Here is a 21802-nt window from a genome sequence, read left to right as displayed (position 1 = left end):
TGCTCCTCTGTTTACTTGCTAGCAAAGCCACATTTGTTTCCTGTTCCTAAAGACGCCACCATCAGCCCCAAGTGGTTGGAGTTCCTGATTCCCTACCAGCAAAAGAAATACATTTTCATCTGTCAAGGGCATTTCACACTGGACTGTTTAGGGAACATGGGCCACTATGCAGCTGGACTATAAATGCATTATAATGCCTTATGAATACGTCTCATAATGCATTATTCAATAGACCTTCATAGAAAGTGTGTTATATTATTTTTAACACTGATTTCTGTCATGTCAAATTAATATGAATAAATGTGAGTGTTAAAGGGGAACTGCACTTTTTGGAGTTTTGCCCATCACTGAAATAGGAACACATATTTCTTTCCCTTTTTTGTGCATTCTACCGCAAAAAAAGGAGTTAATATGAAGTAGCTAACAATGGACGTCATGGGAAATACCTACTTTGAAGCTAAAGCTCTCCTTTCATGGCTTTTGTCAACAAGTGAGTGGTTGCTTCCTTCTGAGTGAGTGAATGAATAACGTGTTGATCCATCGCCTACGCTTGGACACGCGGTCTTTAGACGCTGACGTGACTTGGACGTTTTCTAACCGAACACATGCAGCTTCAAATGCTTCAAGGTGCGTGTGTTTGCGCATGCAAGCGTGCACGTGTGTCCATCAGCAGTACAGCATGGACCGACGCCGTTGTCTGAACACCGGCAGGCTGCACCTTTGGAGCACGCTCAGCAGATCGCCTTATCTTTTGTCGCTGGCAGGCACAGATTGGAAGAACACGCGCACACACACACACACAAATCTCTGATTTTCTTGCACCTTCAATCATATTTTATCCTTGCTGTTTTCTCCTCCTCCTCACCACCTCCTCCTATTTCCTCCTCCTGTCAGAGTTTCATTCTCCCTCTGCTTCAGGAAGTCACCATGCATCAGTGGTGTCCAAAGTGCAGCCCGGTGGTCATTTAGGGCCCACTTGCTGTCTTTTTACTGGCCCGAGGCACATAGTAAAAATATAACAGCAAGATAACTACAAAAAATCTGCAGTAATTTTACTGAATAAAGCCAAAATATTAAGAGAAACGTACTGCTATACCGTACCTGTTTCCTCCTATGAACTGCAGCACTCGTGCAGCCCCGGGCTATGATGACACTCCCACCACCTGTGTTGCCTGCTATGAAGACCATATTAACTAATTTTCAGAAAACTGTACAAGCTGTACATTGACTACTCTCCAATATGTCTAAGTTCTGTTTCTGTAGTACTGTGCCCCCAAGAAGAAGTACTGCCATAAAAAGTACTGTGCAGTAGATGGCAGGGGTTACACTGGGAGTGGCGAGAATGTTTTAGATGTCCCATGCGTAATAAATGCCTTACCCCAATACGGTACACACAATCCCAGTCAAAAGTACGTCTGCCAGATTGTGGCCGTTTGTATGACTTCACATTGCTCTGAAGTGGGATGCATTAGTGGGGAGCTGTGTCTTGCCTCTCCCACAAAAAGACCTCTTTGGGATGGGGGGGATTATAACGACGTATCAAGTCTTTGGTGTTGAATGCCGACATGGACATTTTATTCACAAAGCCAAAAAACGCAATTGTCGAAAATGTAAAGAGAATTTGTAAGTGAAACGGATTTCATTGGGCCCAGGAAATATATGTAGATATTTCATACTTTATTGTGAAGGACAGCCATGATAAGATGCGTAAACGTGCGGCCATGGCCTCGCTTCACTTTTGTCCTTATCAACACACACACACACACAGCTGTGAGAGGCACTTACACTGTAATAAAATCTATAAGGTGTTGGTGTGGTGGGGGGGTGTTAATCCTTACTACCCTCCACCTTTGGACTCCAATCAGCACTGCCTCTTCCTCGCTCCTACTTCCCTCCCTCTCTTTCTCCTCCACTGGCTGCCAATGATAAATGACTCAATTATGTGTGTGTGTGTGAGGGGAGCAGACATGGCTGTTATTACCTGTTGTTGCTGGGGGGGTAATGTTGCCGTATTAATCATATTCTAATTTTCCCTCACCACGCACCTACACACCTACACACACCTGCACCCCCCCCACCCCCATCAATCCATTTGCTGCCTGCAAACAAATCAACGTAAATGGGCCCAAAATGCTGCTACTCTGGGGAGGCTGCAGGGAGGAGCTGTGATTGACTTGCAGAGGTGAAAGGGTGTGTGTGTGTGTGTGTGTGTGTGTGTGTGTGTGTGCACCTGTTGCATTAACACAGAGGTGTGTGTGTGTGTGTGTCCATTGGCAAGTGCAGCCAAAGACCTTATCCAATTTTAGGGGACAGCAGGGACGTGTTTGGCCGTGTGGTGAAGCAGACACGCAGATATGGGACACATGGGAGAGGCTGTTTGGCTGGCTCATTTGTGGTGTGTGTGCGTGTGTGTGCGTGTGTGTGCGTGTGTGTGCGTGTGTGTGCGTGTGTGTGCGTGTGTGTGCGTGCGACTCTCTGGTGCATTCACATATCCAATTGGCGAGCGTTTAATTCGGGCCATGTGTGACATTTGAGGAGGTGTTCAATGCAGATGTGCAATGTAAGGGGTCCCCTAAAGGACTGTAATCTATTTGTGGTGGCTTGCAGGGGGTGTCCTAGATGACATCATTGTCTAATTTGCCCAATTGGCCATGACGCATGTGCATGTTTTTTTTTTTTTTTACAAGAAGAAACTCATAATAATAAATCATTTTAGTAACATAGAGTTCAGTATTTTGTATTTTTTTAAGTCATTTTATGGGAAAAAACTAAATAAAGTTGTAGCTGGTGCAAAATTAATTTGCTAGAAGTCCAAATATTATGGGAATAAAGTCATGAGTACGAGAAGTATCTCGTAATCTACAAGAAGAAAGAACAAACAAAAAACCAACACAGATGTGATTTTATGAGGATAAAGTTAGTATATTAAGAGGAAAGCCAGATAAGGAAAAAATGTAATTTTATAAGCAAAAATGAGGGGAAAAAGAGACAGCAGAAATGGCAAGGACAGACGTCATTTTAGAGATTAAATTCAAAATATTATAAGAATTAAGTCATATTCTAATGAGGAAAAAGTCATAATTTTATTAGGATTAGGACTCATATGGGGAGGAAATAATAAATCATTTAGTGACAGAATTTAATAAAATATTTTTTTTAAATAGTCATAATATTATGGGAAACAAAACAAAATAAACTTGTAATTTTTGCAAAATTAGGTTGGGAATAAGTCAAGTAAAAGTACAAGAAAAAGTTGAAAACAGATGTAAGAATAAAGTCAAAATATGAAAAGAACCTCAGAATCTAACAATAAAAAAAAAATACATTTTCATGGAAATCATCTTGTAATATTACGAGGATAAATTAGGTAGGGAAGAAGTCCAAATATTTTGGGAATAAATAAATAAACGTTTTTAATATTAGGACAATAACATTTGCTTGATCCCAACAATGTTTATCTGTTGTGCAAAAAGAGGTATGCAGGGCTCGACAATAACAATGTACCGATGGCCCGAGGCAAGTTAAAACAAAATTCGGGCAAATAAATCCAATCAGTGATATTCCCGTCGGGCAAGTGTACTTTGGAATGCCATACTGCCAAGAGTTTTTTTTAAAGCGGTTCTTGTTGGGTGTTGGTAAAACACGGACTGAGTAATTCCGGTGGTAATTTGCAAAGCAATCCTTGCAAATCTTGAAATGGACCAATCAGAATCGTTTATTTAGACCGCGGTCCGTAATCCACAGTCCGCGTTTTACCCACACCCGTTGTTCGCGATCAACCAATCAGCGATCGTTTGACTACGAAAACATCCGTCATGGCGGCGCTGCCAACATCGTCTAATTCTGAAGGAAACAGCAAAAAGTGATGAAGCAGTGCCTCCTAAACAAGTATTTTATTAGCGGCAGCAAATCAAATGATGGCACAGGTGAGTGAATCACATTGCTGTGACAATTTGAAGTGGTCACAATGAAACACCACCCATTAGATCCAATACCAAGTGCTGATTTTGCACAAGCTACAAAATCTAGCGCTTCCATTTCTCTGTGGATTTTTCTCACCTTTGCTTCACAAATTATTGTTTGACCATTGAGCTTTTTTTCTGGATTAAAAACACTTTACTAGTACACAAATGTGTCTATTCAATAATGTTTCATTGTGGTGCACAACTTATAAATATCACTGCTTACTAAGACTTCCATGTGTAAAGTATTATTTATTTCATTATTTGATTTATTTGAGATTCTCATGTGATGCCACAAAAAAATTACATGATATCATTATGGCAGTCTTTTCATTTTACATGGGGCAAGTTCGGGCAAGTAGTTCTCACCTTAAGGATTCCCTATGGGCAAGTCATTTTGGTTTTTAATGTAGAGCCCTGGTATGTACGTACGTACATACTACATATGTGAGCACACACATAGTACAGCTCCAAATGTGAAAATTGTAAATAGTTCATAGTGTTATATTTGTTAAAAGTTATTTCATGTAAAACAAGCCAATTTGTTTCAAATTGAACGTTATGCTCTCCCTTTTCTAGTCGGGAACTGATATTTTCCCGAAACTTGCTTACGTTCTACTGCTGATTACTAAAAAAACACAAAAAGGTAGACGCAAACCTTTTTCTGACCCTTTTGGTATATACAGTAAACCTCGGATATATCGGATTCAATTGTTCCCACTGGTTTTGTCCGATATAAGCGAAAAATAAATGGGATTTATATCCGATATATGCGAGGGAAATTTCATGGAAATGCATTGGAACGGGACTGGAGATTTTGTCCGAAATAGGCGAAATCCGTTATAAAAAATCCGATATATGCAATGAATTTTTATTGGAAATGCATTACAGAAAAATTGGTTCTTTTTTATCTGTCCGTTGTGAGCGAATTTCCGATATATCCGAGTCCGATATATCCGAGGTTTACTGTACCATGATTATACAACCATAGAACACAATTCTGTTTGCCTTGAAAGATCAGTCAAAATGGTCTAAAATGGTCGCTGCTAAAGGGGTTGTCTTTTGAACAATGGCTGTCCCCCGTCAACTGTCCTTCTGGGACCTGCCATGAAGATAGCATGATAGTAAAATAATAATAATGACAGTATTATTATATAATGTAGTCTCAAATCTCAGCAAGAAAATCGACTTATTTAGTTTTATTCTTGTATTTGCTGAAGGCTATGCTGGACATTTACATTTTCTACCGATTAGGGATGCTTTTTAAATACATTGTGGACAAAATAACAAGCATTGGAGGACGGGTAGATCAAAAATGCTCCAAAAAAAGAGCGTGACCCCCTGCACACTTTGCCAGGTTGTGTGACTTTCCCATCAGTGCTGGGTGGTGATGATGATGATGATGGAGTGATTGCTCACTGCGAAATAACGCTTATAACGCAAATAACGCTTTCAATTTGATGAACTTTTCTCTCATGGCTGTCTTTTGTTGTTGTTGCAGTTTGAAGCTGGAATGTGAGAAACTGGCCACAGAGAAGACAGAGATCCAGAGACACTACGTTATGGTGAGCCAACAACACACTGCTGCCAAGTGGGCTCCATCCTTCATCTGCTAACAGCTGCTAAACACCCACCACAAACCACATGCAAAGACCACACACACACACACACACACACACTTAAAGACACACACATGCTCCACAAGAAGGTAAACAACACTTGTAGTTATTGTCCGGCTGAACACACCTGGTTAGCTGCAGCCAGCACACACACCGCCAGTTTGAGATGAGTATTTCACACACTGGCTGCTGTTGTTCCTTTAAAACGCCAAAAACTACACTGGTGCCTTGGTTAACATCATTAATCCTTTCCAGAAGGTCCCACTTTAACCAAAACGACTTTAAACAAGGCAAGTTTGTTGGGAAAAATCCCCCACAAAAACATCAATGAAAGGACACTGAGGAGGCTCCTTTCCATCACGGAATAATCTGTTTCGTCTTGCAATGGAGCTGGACGGTGATAGTAATTTGCCACTGAAACTGGTCTTCGGTTAAGAGCAAACCAAGGCAAAATTTTAGCAAACATTTTGGATGTTAACCGAAAAAGCCGCTAACTGGGGTGAATGTTAACCGAGGCACTACTGTTTTTTTTTACCCCAAGGAGATGGTTCTCCCTAAAATTGTGGAGTTTAACTGCAAGAAAAAGCCTCTAGAGAGGTGGTCCTCAATTGGCGGCCCGCATTTGGTCTTCCAAGCATCACCCAACTAATAAAGAACTAATAAAGCATTCAGTCTGCCTAGAGAAGCACTCCTTGTGCAGTACTTCCTCTGCTCTGCGGGGGGCAACAGCGGGTTGTACACATCACAATGAAGCAGCAGTAGAAGAAGACTGCATGCTAGTAACTCTTTTTAATAAATTGCCCTGTGGAAAGTAAATGTAAATTCTAATGTAAAGTAAATATATATATATATATATTTATACATATGTATATTATAATTTCATTTTGTATTGAAATTTTTGTAATTGGATTTACAAAATGTAATTCACTGTTTAAATGCCGTAGGCTATAGGTCTTGTTTCAAAGGAATAGAACAACAAAAAAATATATAATGTATTTATGAATATGTATGAATTAGATGTTTTCTGCTAAAAAAAAAAAAAACGAACACCCATTTCCAGAGAGCAAAAATGGGGGGTTGTCCCACAAGTAAAAAAAAAAATGTGTGAATGCTCACTTGTGTTCCACTTTATTACCAAATGAATACAATATTGTCCTCATTTATTGCAACATTTTGGTCCAGACCCAATCAAGATAAGGGAATTCAATTTCTAAATACGGGCTCTCGGACATGGCGTGTCCCCCTGGGTCTCGGACATGGCGTGTCCCCACTGGGTCTCTGTCTCGGACATGTTGTATCCCCACAGGGTCTCTGTCTCGGACATGTTGTATCCCCACAGGGTCTCTGTCTCGGACATGGCGTGTCCCCACAGGGTCTCTGTCTCGGACATGGCGTGTCCCCACAGGGTCTCTGTCTCGGACATGGCGTGTCCCCACAGGGTCTCTGTCTCGGACATGGCGTGTCCCCACTGGGTCTCGGACATGGCGTGTCCCACTGGGTCTCGGACATGGCGTGTCCCCACTGGGTCTCGGACATGGCGTGTCCCACTGGGTCTCGGACATGGCGTGTCCCCACTGGGTCTCGGACATGGCGTGTCCCCACTGGGTCTCGGACATGGCGTGTCCCCCTGGGTCTCGGACATAGCGTGTCCCCACTGGGTCTCGGACATGGCGTGCCCCCACTGGGTCTCGGACATGGCGTGCCCCCACTGGGTCTCGGACATGGCGTGCCCCCACTGGGTCTCGGACATGGCGTGCCCCCACTGGGTCTCAGACATGGCGTGCCCCCACTGGGTCTCGGACATAGCGGGTCCCCACTGGGTCTCGGACATAGCGGGTCCCCACTGGGTCTCTGTCTCGGACATGGCGTGTCCCCACTGGGTCTCGGACATGGCGTGCCCCCACTGGGTCTTGGCATGAGGGCTGGGCTCTGCTGGTGCCCAGCGAGCACAATTCAATTCTTTTTGATGAATACTAGGCCATAGTAGACTCTGAAACAGCCATCATTCATTCAATAATCTTTTGAAAAACCCTGATACATTGTGGTGACACGGTTGAGACGGTTAAAGCGCTGGTTTACCGAGTGGACTGAATAAAGCTCTACCGAGTGGACTGAATAAAGCTCTACCGAGTGGACTGAATAAAGCTCTACCGAGTGGACTGAATAAAGCTCTACCGAGTGGACTGAATAAAGCTCTACCGAGTGGACTGAATAAAGCTCTACCAAGTGGACTGAATAAAGCTCTACCAAGTGGACTGAATAAAAAACAACAGTATGATGAGCTGATTGATCACAGAGACGTTCTTGTTCTGTCCAGATGTAGCTAATAAGTAGATGGATTGTTGTACTTGTGGATGTGATTACTGCGACCATGAATGGTCAGAGAAGTACGACATTTGTCATCCAGAAACAAATAATAGCTGGAACACTTTGGGTTGCATGTGTTTTGTGACGCGTGCAGCGCAGCCATCCGGACATATTGATTCACCTGCCATCACAACGCTCGCATCCACAGCTGAGCGAGTGCAAGATGCCAAGAGTCCACTTGGACCCTGCCAAAAATGCTATGTGGCATTCCTGGCACTGGAAAGGACGGGGGGGGGTTGGCTCTTGCTCGAAAAATGGGGGTGGGTTGGGGGTGTTAGCAAGCTGGCACCGAGCACAGGCGAGGTCTCCTCTCCTGGCGGCTGATTTGGAGGAGTTTGGATGTTGCTAAGCAACAGTCAAAACTTGGCACTGCGACTGTGGAGCAGAGCTGCCAGCTGCCAGGAAAGGCATCTTTTTTATGGACACACACACACACACACACACACACACACACACACACACGCTGCCAAGAAAGAAATCTGCAGGGAGACAACCCCTGCCCATCTCCTCTCCTCCCATCCTGCCAGAATGTTCCGGCGCTCCAACTTGCCAATCTCCACTCTGAAAAGCAAATGTCAGCCTGTCACTTTGTGAAGCATCTGACTTTAAAACGAGAAAGAGAGAGAGAGAGAGAGAAAGAGAGAGCGCCACCTGTCTCTTTCCCTCCTGTGCTCCACTCAGCACCTCTTAAAAGACGCCAGGGTCAAATAGCTGAAATTAGACGTGATTACGGCGGCGCTCTCACACCTTCGTCTGACTTATGAGCGTGTTCCCGCCTTCCTTCCTCGCCGCTGCTCACTTTGTGCCCCCCAAAGCTCTTCAGGGTCACATTTAAGTGCTGCAGCATCCAAGGTGGAATGGATTTGTCCTTTCAGTGCACATCTTTTTATGCTGGATTCTGTTTCATTTCATTTGGATCCTGTTCACATTTTGGAGGACTTGAGCTCTTTTTCTCCACCAGGTTCCTGAGGTTATGACAGCTAAAGGAAAAGGGGTGGGGGGATGTTTTTCCATCATCTAGCTTATGACACATGACACATTTGTTAGTTTGCATGTTTGTCACACTTCAATGTTTCAAATCATCGACGAAATGTAAATATTAGTCCATGACAACACAACTTAACTCAAAATGCAGTTTTTAAATGAAACATTTTATTAAGGGACAAAACAAATCCAAAGCTTCATGGCCCCGTGTGAAAAAGTGATTGCCCCCCCCCCCCCCCCCTTTTCAAAACTTAAGCAGTGAACCAGTGGTGAACCTTCCCAGGAGTGGCCGGCCAACCAAAATGGCCCCAAAAGCGCAACCACAACTCATCCGAGAGGTCACAAAAGACCCCACAACAACATCCGAACAAGTGCAGGCCCCACTTGCCCCAGTTAAGGTCAGTGTTCATGACTCCACCGTAAGAAAGACACTGGGCAAAAACGGCCTGCATGGCAGAGTTCCAAGACCAAAAGCATTGCTGAACAAAAAGAACATTAAGGCTGGTCTCCATTTGGCCAGAAAACATCTTGATGATCCCCAAGACCTTTGGGAAAATACTCTGTGGTCTGGTGTAAAAGCATTTCATAGCAACAGTAAAATATGGTGGTGGTAGTGTGATGGTCTGCTGCTTCAGGACCCGGAAGACTTGCTGTGATCAAGGGAAGCATGAATTGTGCTGAAGGAGAATGTGCGGCCATCTGTGGGTGAGCTCAAGCTGAAAGCAACTTGGGTTGTGCAGCAGGACAATGATCCAAAACACAGCAGCAAGTCCACCAAAGCAAATGAAGACTTTGGAGCGGCCTAGTCCTGAGCTGAATCCTATTGAGATGCTGTGGCATGACCTTCAAAAGGCCTTGATGCTGGAAAAGCCTCCAATGTGGCTGAACGACAACAATTCCTCCACAGCTGGAAGAGACAAAAAATTAAAAAAATATATATATTGGCAGTATGATTTATTGGCAATGTGACAATCATCATCCAGCAAAATGTGTTCTGGTGACAGGCTTACTAAGTATTGTAGTAAAATGTGAGTGTAATCAGTACTGTGTTGTTTTGCAGTACTATGAGATGTCCTACGGCCTTAACATCGAAATGCACAAACAGGTGAGTCAACTATCCTTCCTCCCTTCCTTGTTCCCTTGGCATGTGACTTCCTCGCCCTGTGTCTTTTTGGCGGGGCGTTAATAGCCGACACATGAGATCATCATCATCACCATCATCATCATCCTGTCGCTGCTCCCGCTTTCATTTTTTTCACCCAATCTCCATTCCTGCTTCCTCTTCATCTCTGCTCCTTGAAATCAGGTCACTGCCTTCCTGATGCCTCCTCTTCCTTGGACGTGACACACACACACACACACACCGACCCCCCCCCCCCACCCCCCCCACCGTCTAGCCGTCCTCGCCACATCGTCACACTTCCGCCCGACCCAATCCACTCCTCTTCCTCCCGCCTCCACTTTTCATCACCCCTTCTTCAATTTCTGCACCCCCCCCCAACCAATACCCCCCCACTCCCCATCCCTGCATCCTCTTTCTCCGCTGCTCCTCTTCCTCTTCTTTCCTCGCTCGCTCTCTCTCCTCAAGATGTCATTTAGTAGTTGGAGTTCTCTAACAAGAAATCATTGTGTCTCCCCTGGGGAGGCGGGGCCAAGGGATGGGGGGGGGATGATGGATTAGGAGGAGGATGGTGTGGGGGTTGGAAGAAGAAGGGGAAAAGAGGAGGGGGTGGGAGTTCAGTCCGGCATCAATAAATCACTTAGGAGGGAATGGGGTGTGTGTGTGTGTGTGTGTGTGTGTGTGTGCGCGCTTGTGTGCAAGTGCACGTGTACACGCACACACCTCAGCACAGGCTGGCTGTCAAGAAAACAAAGAGCCTGCAGCTGTAATGATGTTGTCATAATCTCTGCGTGCATATCATTACAGGCCTTGTTGCTAAACGTGCGTGTGCATGCATCCGCATGTTTATGTGCATGTGCAATGAATGCATGTTCGTGCATGTGCATGTGTGCGTGCGTGCACCACAGCCATTAACTTCAATCAATAACATTGACAAGGCAGCAACAGACCGAGGCAGACTTTGCTACAAGAGGGACTATTTCCCCGACTGAAAGCGGTTAAAAACATCCATCCTATTTTGCAACATTTTTCAACACGCAACCACATTTTCTTTTCTTTTTTTTTTTTTTGAAGTGCCAATTCGGGGTTTGACAAGATCAGGCGAGATCAAAACATTACGGGATGACAATAAATAAACATTTCAATGAATCACACAATAAATGAAGGAACCTTAAAAGGACCTATGATGCTTTTTCCACTTTTCTGACCTATAAATGTTAGGATGTTGTATTCTGGTGTTAAACCATGCTAACGGTTCAGATAATGAGGTTTGTGCATTTGGAAATGAGCCCTGAAAGAAGTTTGGGATGGCTCAAAACGCTCGGTTTCAGAAGGCGTGGTAAAACTGTTCCTTTGTGATGTCACAGAGGGGAGGACTTCCTTATATGTAAACTCCCCGCCCTCCCCCAAGCGCTGCTTCACTGTTTACTTGCTAGCCTCGAAATGGAAAGGCACATTTGTTTCCAACTCCTAAAGACGCCACCATCAGCCCCAAGTGGTTGGAGTTCCTGATTCCCTACCAGCAAAAGAAATTCATTTTAATCTGTCAAGGGCATTTGAACATGGGCCACTATGCAGCTGGACTAGCCCACAAACTAGCTGAAGCCCTACGCCTTTCCAACGTTACTTGGTGGTGTGGAAGAGTCAGAAGGGCCAGCAGTAGCATTATAGCATAGACCAAAACACATTAGACGTTACCCACGCTGTAGAAAACCTAATGTTAAAATGCTAAAGCTACTTAGCATTGAGAGATGTCTTGAAGTAACCTCTTTTCTTGAGAAACTTGGGACTGTCCGGTCTCTACTTCTGGATGGGACTGTGGAGCCAACATATAGAGGCTGGATGTTAAAAGCTGACATAAGAAAAACAGATCGGAACTGTTTATATGCACTTGGCAGTATGACCAACCACGGCAAGGTGGGTGTGCCTGGAGGCGGGCTGTGGGTGGAATCCATTAAAACTGGCAGCAACCATGAAATCCAAAGAAATACAGCTGAATAGGTGCATATTCTGGAAGGGTTATTGTGTGTAGCTGCTCTATAGAAGTCCACAACTCAATACAAAGGGCTGAAAATGAGCATAATAGGTCCCCTTTTATATGTTCAGAGTTCACTCTGTGCATCTGTGCAGTCAGTACATGTTAAAGATGTTCTAACAGTAATGTCTACCTCCAGCATCTTTAACAGCACCAAACCCAAACGTGAGAAAACTCCATAAGTCTTGGACTAGAGTGACACACCCTTTCCCAGAGACAGAGATAGACCCTATTAGAAGAGATGCTTGATTTCTCTGTTTTCAAACCCCTACCGATCCACACCGATATGGAACCGATAATTACCGATTCATTGCTGTTGAGTTCAAAGTAGGCCAGTGAGAGTGTCTTTAACGGCGTTATTGTTGGATTGATTACTGATGGATGACACCACTTTTGGTAAGATGTGACACCACATACAGTAAGATGTACTGTATTCGGGGGGGGGGGGGGGGGCATAATGTATATTTTACCTTTGACATCAACGAGGTGAAAGTAGTGTCTGTACTTCCATTTGGCAAACGCTGTCTTCTCACTAGAGTTCTCCTCACTCGCCATGTCTCGCTTATAGGTTATCACAGAACCTTCGGTCTCGGGCTGATACTGACACTTGGGGGCATGATACTGGGCCTGATACCAGACAAACCATGTGATGATCTTATTATCACATACTATTTAATCATGAGCTTATTATCACGTACTATTTAATCAAAAGACCATTTCGTTTCCAGAAAATGTTCAGTTTATGACATGTATATATTATATAAACAGTGTAAACACAACAATTGCAAAAATATTTCAACAATAATATTTTATCAACAGTCTTATCTTATCAAAGTTCCATTAATCAAGTTTGGGTTTTTTGGTGACTGGAGAAGCACTAGGCACTAAGCACTTGTGTGCTGTTCTCTGATTGGTTGATTCACGGGCACGATACCAGAGCAGCGCGCTCTGAGTGGACAGCTACGGGGTCTGATACCAGACATGGTTAAACTCTATATTTTATCAGTATCACTGCCCTGGGCTTTGACACAGTATCATTTCGGCCTTTTCCCGTATCATTCATGGGCGGTTTCTAGGGTACAGGGACAATTAATACTGTAGTATGTGATAATATGCTGTATCGCATTTTGGACGTGCTCTAAACACCCGTCCACCCAAGTTATGTGATTGGCCAATTTGACTAAACCTTAGCCAATCCTCATTGCTTATGTGGTTATCTCAACGCTTAGCTTGTCACTCACTGCGCTGCGGCTTAGTAATGAAGTCGGTGATATATTTTTAGGCGGCTTCAGTAACGTGCGGTAATGGGGTGTCGAAAATGGTAACAGCGTTATGCTGACAGTAACAGTAATTAGTTATATTACCCGTTACTGAAAAAAGTCACTATTCCCATAATTATTCCCATCACCGGACATCAAGCACACAAAGAATGCACGTTGATGGATGATGCCCAATATTCCACACAAATAGACTTCCTGCATGTTGTCTTCCCAGCGTACCTTTAATCAGATGGGGGGGTCACGGGGGCAGGTGGAAGGAAAGTTAGCCATGTAGGAGAAAAACACACACACTCTGTAGTCATTGACCCCCCCAGCAGGAAGCACGCACACACAAAACATGCATTCAGGCAGCCATAGGAGACGCGCACACACAGGAAAACAGGCATTTCTCTTCCATACACACACACACACACACACACGCAGACTGTATGTGTGTGTGGGGGGGGGGGGGGGGGGGGTTAGCTGCGGCCACAGCAGATGCTCGCCATGAATATTTTAGTCCAACTCCCTGGCAAGGGTTCCATTTGCATGGACCAGATGTAAGAGGCTGAAATATTTACCACACTGGTCCTGGGGAAGAGGAAGCAGGCCACAGCGACACAGTGTGCATTGTGTGTGTGTGTGTGTGTGTGTGTGTGTGCACGCGTCCATGTGTACTGTATGTATTTATTCATCAAAGTAACTATAGCTTTTTTCCCTCCTCCCTACCACCCTCAGACGGAGATTGCCAAGCGGTTGAATGTGATCTGTGCTCAACTCATCCCATTCCTGTCACAGGAGGTGGGTCGCACACACACACACACACACACACACACAGAGTCTAATAGGGGAACACATTATCTCATCCTATGTTCATGTTCATGTCAAACAGAGGTGTCCACAGACTGAGGGTGGCGCCTATGTGCCCCCTCCCGCTGAAGACATGCCAATCCATCAACCTGATGACTATTAATGAGGTGTGACCCCCCCACCCCCCCTGTTTTGTCCCCCACAGCACCAACAACAAGTGGTCCAAGCCATGGAGCGCGCCAAACAGGTGACCATGGGGGAGTTAAATGCTTCGATAGGGGTACGTGGGCCCCCCCCTCTGCCTCATAGCGTGTGTACCTTATCCTCCCATTTGTTGCTTTTCATTTCTTCCTTTTGTTAAACTGAGGCATCCTTCAGCCCCCGCAACCAATTGGCCGTCTCCGTATGATTGGACCTAAAGTCGTCCCATACGCGTTCACCACCTTTGGACAGGCCACACCCACTGCCCCGTATTTCTCCTGTTGCACTTCTTTCCTCCTCTTGACCTCCTCCAGTGGAGGCACCTCCCCCTCTAAGCGCCTAGAAGTCACCCGCATCTCTCCTCCTCCTCCCCTGCAGCAGCAGCTTCAAGCCCAGCACCTCTCCCAGCATGCACAGGGTCTCCCGCTGGGCCCGCACCCGTCAGGACTCCCCCACCCGGGCCTGGCGCTGGGCGGGGGCTCGGGTCTGCTGGCCCTGTCCGGTGCTCTGGGGGCCCAGCTGGCCGCCAAGGATGAGAGGGCTCACCTGGAGGCCGCCGCCGCCGCCGCCGCTGCTGCCGAGCATCACAGAGGTAATCTATGACAGGGATGACTTCCTGTTGGGGGTCTTCATCCTTCCTGTGTACTCCTCTTTTTCTTCTGTTTTCCTCTCAAATGTCCAATATAAGGCCAAGAAATGTATTTTTGCCAGCTAATTGAATTTATTTGTCATTTCCATCTTTTAATGTGCTAACGAGACCTTGAAAGGTTTAGTCTATTTTCATATGCAATAAATATGCCTACAAATGGAAGGAAAACCTATTTTCCCTCTGCACCCAAGAACAGAATGATCTCATTATTACTTCTACTGTGACTAATAACAACCATGTCATTATGTAACCAAAAGGTCTAGGAATATATTCTATTAACAAATATGTCTTTCTCTTGTGTGCTTTTTGCTGTTCTGTCACATGACCTCTCATCACCTGGAACAGACCGGGAAGCAGGACCAGTGAGTAGCAACAGCTCCGCATGATATACAGTACATAAGTACATACATTACATGGGGGGCGGGGGGCACAAGAGCTCTCTAGATGAGAACATGTTGGATGTTTTTTCCCATTTGGGAAGCTCCAATTAGGGAGCATTTGTTACAGCATCCTTCCTCTGAATGTTTGTGGCGGTCAGGGGACGTTAAGACAGGTCGTCAACGTCACAGGCAGGGAAAAAGGGAGAACTTGATTTGCTCACCTGCACAGGGTGGGGCTATCTCGCCTTATTAGAGCGTTCTTTGACATTTTTGAACCATTACCAGAGTGTAAAACCTAAATAAAAATGTCCTCTTCCTCTGCAGAGCTCGCTGTCCAACGGGGACAAAGGCCGGCCAGCCGACTACCTCAGCAATGGCAAGAAGAGGAAAGCCGAGGAGAAGGAGTTCATGACAGACTATGTGAGCCGCCTTTCCAACTCATCCTGGGTTATTTTTGGCCAATGAAAACATCTCATGGTAGTTGGCACTAAATCATAGAAAATGAAACTGTAGCCAAGTACTTGATAATACGATAATATTCCTGACAATATGACAATATTAGTGAAAGTTGGAAGGAAATAATAAATAGAATGGAAGTGAAAGTCCTTAACTGATAACTCTGTGGTTGTCTTGCACACGGGAAGGGGCGTTGCAACGGAGGGAGAGACCCTGCTGAGTTATCACCGTCTATTTCATATGAGCTTAACCTTTAACATGTTCAAGGACACCATCTTCATCCTTCATGATGGTTGCAACGCTCGTGATTCTTTTTCTCTCATGCCAGATGGAATGGGACACACACCTTCCAAAAGGTTCAACCACAGAGTATTTTCCCAAAGGTCTTGGGGATCATCAAGATGTTTTTTGGCCAAATGGAGATCAGTCAGTCTTAATGTTCTTTTTGTTCAGTAGTGCTTTTGGTCTGGGAATCTGCTTTTGCCCAGCGTCTTTCTTATGGCGGAGTCTTGAACACTGGAAGGTTCACCACTATTCCATGTTTTGGCCATTTGGTGGATAATGGCTCTCATTGTGGTTAGCTGGAGTCCCCAAGCTTTAGAAATGGCTTCATAACCTTTTCCAGAGTGATCGATCTCAATTGTGTTGAGTTGTGTTGTCATGGACTAATATTTACATTTGAAATGTGACAAACATGCAAAAATAAGAAATTGGGGGGGGGCACCACTGTATGGAGGGTGTCTGATGAATTGATGGAATTGTCTTTCTCTTCACAGGGCAGCGATGCAGATAAAAGCGATGATAACTTGGTGGTGGACGAGGTGCGTAGCCTTTATTTGCCGACGTTATGTCAACATCCAGGCTGGCTCACCCAGTCCAAACATTAGGTGCAGCTTTAGCGGAGGTATGAATGTTAGCAGTATGCTAACATAGTGATGAATGGATACCCGAGTGTTGTGTTGTGGCGGAGTGTGTGTGTGGTTGCTATGGTTGCAAACACACACAGGTCAGGTGATGAGTGTTTACTTTGACACGCCGTCGCCACCCGTGTGCTAAATTGCCTCCGTGTTCCTCCCGACATGCAGGACCCGTCGTCCCCCCGCAGCGTCCAGTCCTACTCCTCCAGGGAGAATGGTTTGGACAAGATGGCGCCCTCCCGCAAGGAAGGCCCTCCGCAGGCCAGCCCCACCTCCCTGGCTTCATCCAGCAGCGCTACCTCACCGTCCCGCGGCAAGGAGCCCATGCAGGTGCCAACCGGAACTGGCTTGGGGGGGTGGAGAATTCCATCATCTGCTGTGACCTTCCGAAGCAGAAAATTCTCTCATCTTAATATTTGCTCCTTGTGCTTGGCCTGCAGAGGGAGAAGTCCAGCACCCCTGGTATGAAGCCAGGGACCCCCCTGTCACAAGACTCCAACACCCCCGGACCCAGCGGACCACCTCAGTTCCGGCCCATCCCTGGAAAGACTGGCGTGGACCCCCTAGGTCGGACCAGTTGGACACTTTGCTTTTTTTTCTCACCGAATAGATCCTTATTCAAACACTCTTATATAATCACTCTAATAATAATAATAATAATAATTAGCATAATAATAGCAGCAGCAACAATACCCTATCAGGCACGTGAGAATGAACAGGAGTGGCGCATGGAGCTAAGTGACTTAAATACACCATGCAAAACATTCAAATGTAATATACAGATAGAACAGAAGACAATAAACAATATAGTATAAAAATAGAATACAGAACTATAATAAAAGTACAACATGAGTTAATTCAATATGCAATGAAAAAATAAAAAGATATATTTAATTTAAAAAAATAGCCATAAATGTAACATAAAAATTACATGTACATGTACAAAAATTACATTAAATGAAAATGTTTAACCTTCAAAATGTTGTATAATTATAAGAAAAGTACAATATTAAAATAATTACAAATACAATATTGGATCTAAAAACAATGTAAAAATACAATAACACCTTAAAAATAAAATTTAATATAAATGCATAGAATTCCAAAGAAAAATATCAATCAATCATAAAAAAGAAAATGGGCCATAAGGATTGTGATGATTGAGTGGAATTGTTGATTGATCAGCTCTAAATCAGTAGTAAAATACAATTTCAATGTAAAAACATATACTTTAACATCAAAACGGACTAAATATTGGTATTTTTAATCATCATTTTATTTGACATCAATTTTCTTCATGAATCAATCCAGGAAATGTAATCAAATGCCGATCTCTAACACAGTGAGTGAAAATGATTTTGTTGATGTTCGTGATATTCACTGCAAAGTTTAATAGTAAACATTTGTCTTATTAAAAATTAAAAATCAAGATTTGTGTATTAGTTTGTGTAGTATAAATAGTCCACGTGTGTGTGTGTGTGTGTGTGTGTGTGTGTGTGTGTGTGTGTTACATGAGCAACAGCAGCAAGGCAGCTGGCTGTCCCTGCAGGGAGCCGCGGTAGCCAGCAGGGGGCAGTAGTGCTGCATCCGTCATTGCTAGCAATACACGGAGCATTAATGATGATGTCTTCCTTCTCCCACTCAGCTCTCGGTCTGAGGAACCCCCTGGCCGTGCAGGGAGCGTATCCCCCGGGTGCTTTTGGTCTGCCCCCACCCGGGGTCAACGGGGACCTGCCCGGGGCGGCGGGCTACGGCGCCGGCCTACACCTAGTTTCCCCTCAGATGAATGGAGCGGCGGCTGCGGCCGCAGCAGCAGCGGCGGCGGCGGCGGCCGCGGGCTATGGACGCTCCCCGGTGGTGAGTGATGCTCTCTTCCTGTCATTTGGAATAACTCCGCCCATAAAGCTGCCTGACCCACGCAAATAAAGAATATTTATCAGCAGGCTCATTAAGCTCTACTTTCATGTCACCGCGTTTATCATCTTTTTCTGTGTACCCTCTACTCCCCTTCCAGGTGGGCTATGAATCCCCTCACCCGCACATGAGGGTCCCCGGGCTGCCCGCCAGCCTGCAGTCAGCCGCCTCTGGTAAACCGTAAGTTTCCTTTTCTTGGCGCGTCGCTCGCCTCCAAATCTTTACTCTGCACCGCAAACTCTCCTCAAGACACAATCCCATCTTTCTCATGTTTCCTTTCCAAACTTTGCTGTGTTTTGGTTTGAAATCATGACTAAAAGTCCAGGCTCGGAATCAAAACAGGAAGTGTACCTAATCAAGTGTCCCCTGTGATATATGTAAAGATAAGACGATCGATGTCTCGCTGTGTCGTACCGTGCAGGGCGTACTCGTTCCACGTGAGCGCAGACGGGCAGATGCAGCCGGTGCCCTTCCCCCCCGACGCCCTGCTGGGCCCGGGCATCCCTCGCCACGCCCGGCAGATCCACAGCCTGAGCCACGGCGAGGTGGTGTGCGCCGTCACCATCAGCGCCTCCACCCGCCACGTCTACACGGGCGGCAAAGGCTGCGTCAAGGTGTGGGACATCAGCCAGCCCGGCAGCAAGACTCCCATGGCCCAGCTGGACTGTCTGGTACCTCCTCTTCTTCTTCACCCTTCCTTCCACACGTGAATTATGGAAAGCAAGCAGGTTTTGCTAACTCTCTCGTGGGCGTGTCCAATCAGAACAGGGACAACTACATCCGCTCCTGCAAGCTGCTGTCTGACGGGCGGACCTTGATCGTGGGCGGCGAGGCCAGCACGCTGTCCATCTGGGATTTAGCCACGCCCACGCCTCGCATCAAGGCGGAGCTGACGTCGTCGGCCCCGGCCTGCTACGCTCTGGCCATCTCGCCCGACAACAAGGTCTGCTTCTCCTGCTGCAGCGACGGCAACATCGTGGTCTGGGACCTGCACAACCAGACCCTGGTCAGGTACGAGACAGTAACCAGACCCTGGTCAGGTACCAGACAACAATCAGACCCCAACCATAGACACAGCAGACCCAGGTCAGGTTAAACACAACCAGACTCTGGTCAGGTACCAGACGACAACCAGACCCTGTTTAGGTACCAGACAACAACCAGACCCTGTTTAGGTACCAGACAACAACCAGACCCTGTTCAGGTTCCAGACAACAACCAGACCCTGTTCAGGTTCCAGACAACAACCAGACCCTGTTCAGGTACCAGACAACAACCAGCCCCGGCCAGTGTTTTAGACACAACCAGACCCCAACTATAGACACAGTCAGACCCAGGTCAGGATAAACCCAACCAGACCCTGGTCAGCGTTTTAGACACAATCAGACCCTGGTCAGGTACCAGACGACAATCAGACCCTGTTTAGGTACCAGACGACAACCAGACCCTGTTTAGGTACCAGACGACAATCAGACCCTGTTTAGGTACCAGACGACAATCAGACCCTGTTTAGGTTCCAGACAACAACCAGACCCTGTTCAGGTTCCAGACAACAACCAGACCCTGTTCAGGTTCCAGACAACAACCAGACCCTGTTCAGGTTCCAGACAACAACCAGACCCTGTTCAGGTTCCAGACAACAACCAGACCCTGCTCAGGTACCAGACAACAACCAGACCCTGGTGAGGTACCAGACAACAACCAGACCCTGTTTAGTTACCAGACAACAACCAGACCCTGTTTAGTTACCAGACAACAACCAGACCCTGGTGAGGTACCAGACAACAACCAGACCCTGGTGAGGTACCAGACAACAACCAGACCCCAACCATAGACAGTCAGACCCAGGTCAGGTTAAACCCAACCAGACCCTGGTCAGCGTTTTAGACACAAGCAGACCCTGGTCAAGTAAGACCCGACCAGACCCTGGTCGGCTAAAACCCAACCAGACCCTGGTCAGGTAAGAGAGGGCAGCCATCAAGCACCTCCTACTTTCAAGACGGAAATCATAATAATACATTTTATTTGTCTGAGCCTTTCAAAGCACGCAAGGTCAGCTTGAGCAAGGCAGCAGAAGATGAACGGAATGTGTTGTTGGACTGGAAGCCAATGGAGGTTCAAGAAAATGGTTGAAATGTGGTCAGGATGTTTAGTCTTGGTGATCATTCTGGCAGCCCAGTTTTCAGTCAGCTGAAGTTGATTGGTGAGTTTGTGGAAGACCAGGCAGAAAGTCAGAAGGGCGTTGCAGGAATGGAGACAGGAAGTGACCAACACTTTCATGAGGATTTCTGCTGAACATTGAGAGAGAGAGGGTTGGAGTCGGGAGATGTTGCCAAGATGGATGAAGGTAAGTCCTTAACAGTCAGTAAGGGCGGTGGGGGGGCTGTCGAGGAGGGGATATAGATCTGGGGGTCATCAGCATAGCAATGAAAATGAATGCCAAAATAATACCAAGGAGAAGTTACCAAGGAGAAGAAGGTAAATGATAAAAAGGGAACCGAGGACTGAACCCTGTGGGACACCGTGAACGATTGGTGAGCATCAGGATTTGACATTATTACCTTGAATAAAGGGTGAACAAGTAGGAATAAAACCATTGGGGGGCGGTGCCAGAGACCCCAATGGAGGCTAAACGATCCAGGAGGACAGGATGGGAACTGGCATCGCAAAGCTGCGCAAAGAGAGTCTGGAGAAGGCCAGGGTCAAGGAGGAGGTCACTGGTCATATGAATGAGATGAACTGTGATCGGGCCGAAAACCTGAGTGAAAGGGCTCCAAGAGATTGATAGTAGATGGTCCTGGACTTGAGGGACTACAATACACTCTCATAGGTCCCGATATTGGTCGGTAGTTTTTTAGAACATGGGGATCAAGACCAGGTTTTTTAGTATTGGGAGTATTGGAGTGACTGAGGCGGTTTTGAGAGAGGAGAGTCCTTAACTAAGGCGGTTGGCAGGTTGAAGGTTGAGGATTGAGTGGTTTCCCAACAGTGGAGAATAAGGTTCTTGTATTAATTCCATCACAGTGTTGGAATTCTAGGTGGATTTGGCAGAATTAAGAGCAGGTTTGTAGCTTACGGTGGGATCTAAGTCCAGATGAACCTGTCTTTTTGTGGAGGCACCCCAAGTGG

General features: G+C 45.8%; 1 protein-coding gene across 5 annotated transcripts in view; it reads left to right on the top strand.

Moving 5' to 3' along the window:
- The window catches only part of tle2a (TLE family member 2, transcriptional corepressor a), a 57343-nt gene that overhangs the window by 33262 nt on the left and 2279 nt on the right, over window positions 1–21802 (top strand). Inside the window, exons 3-16 of one of the 5 annotated variants that reach the window (XM_058074024.1) lie at window positions 5464–5527; window positions 9993–10037; window positions 14085–14147; window positions 14362–14403; window positions 14739–14949; window positions 15352–15368; window positions 15711–15806; window positions 16619–16663; window positions 16928–17089; window positions 17200–17326; window positions 18405–18616; window positions 18774–18853; window positions 19095–19344; window positions 19437–19684. In XM_058074024.1, the coding sequence (XP_057930007.1) occupies window positions 5464–5527; window positions 9993–10037; window positions 14085–14147; window positions 14362–14403; window positions 14739–14949; window positions 15352–15368; window positions 15711–15806; window positions 16619–16663; window positions 16928–17089; window positions 17200–17326; window positions 18405–18616; window positions 18774–18853; window positions 19095–19344; window positions 19437–19684 (1662 nt within the window). Of the gene's footprint in view, window positions 1–5463; window positions 5528–9992; window positions 10038–14084; window positions 14148–14361; window positions 14467–14735; window positions 14950–15351; window positions 15369–15710; window positions 15807–16618; window positions 16664–16927; window positions 17090–17199; window positions 17327–18404; window positions 18617–18773; window positions 18854–19094; window positions 19345–19436; window positions 19685–21802 lie in introns of all 5 variants that reach the window. The other 4 variants (XM_058074022.1, XM_058074021.1, XM_058074020.1 and 1 more) reach the window with 4 other exon arrangements.

The sequence above is a fragment of the Doryrhamphus excisus genome, chromosome 5, assembly GCF_030265055.1.
Source record: "Doryrhamphus excisus isolate RoL2022-K1 chromosome 5, RoL_Dexc_1.0, whole genome shotgun sequence".
Taxonomy (NCBI): Eukaryota; Metazoa; Chordata; class Actinopteri; order Syngnathiformes; family Syngnathidae; genus Doryrhamphus; species Doryrhamphus excisus.
Note: the sequence above shows the minus strand (reverse complement) of the source record. Positions and strands in the feature narration are given on the sequence as shown.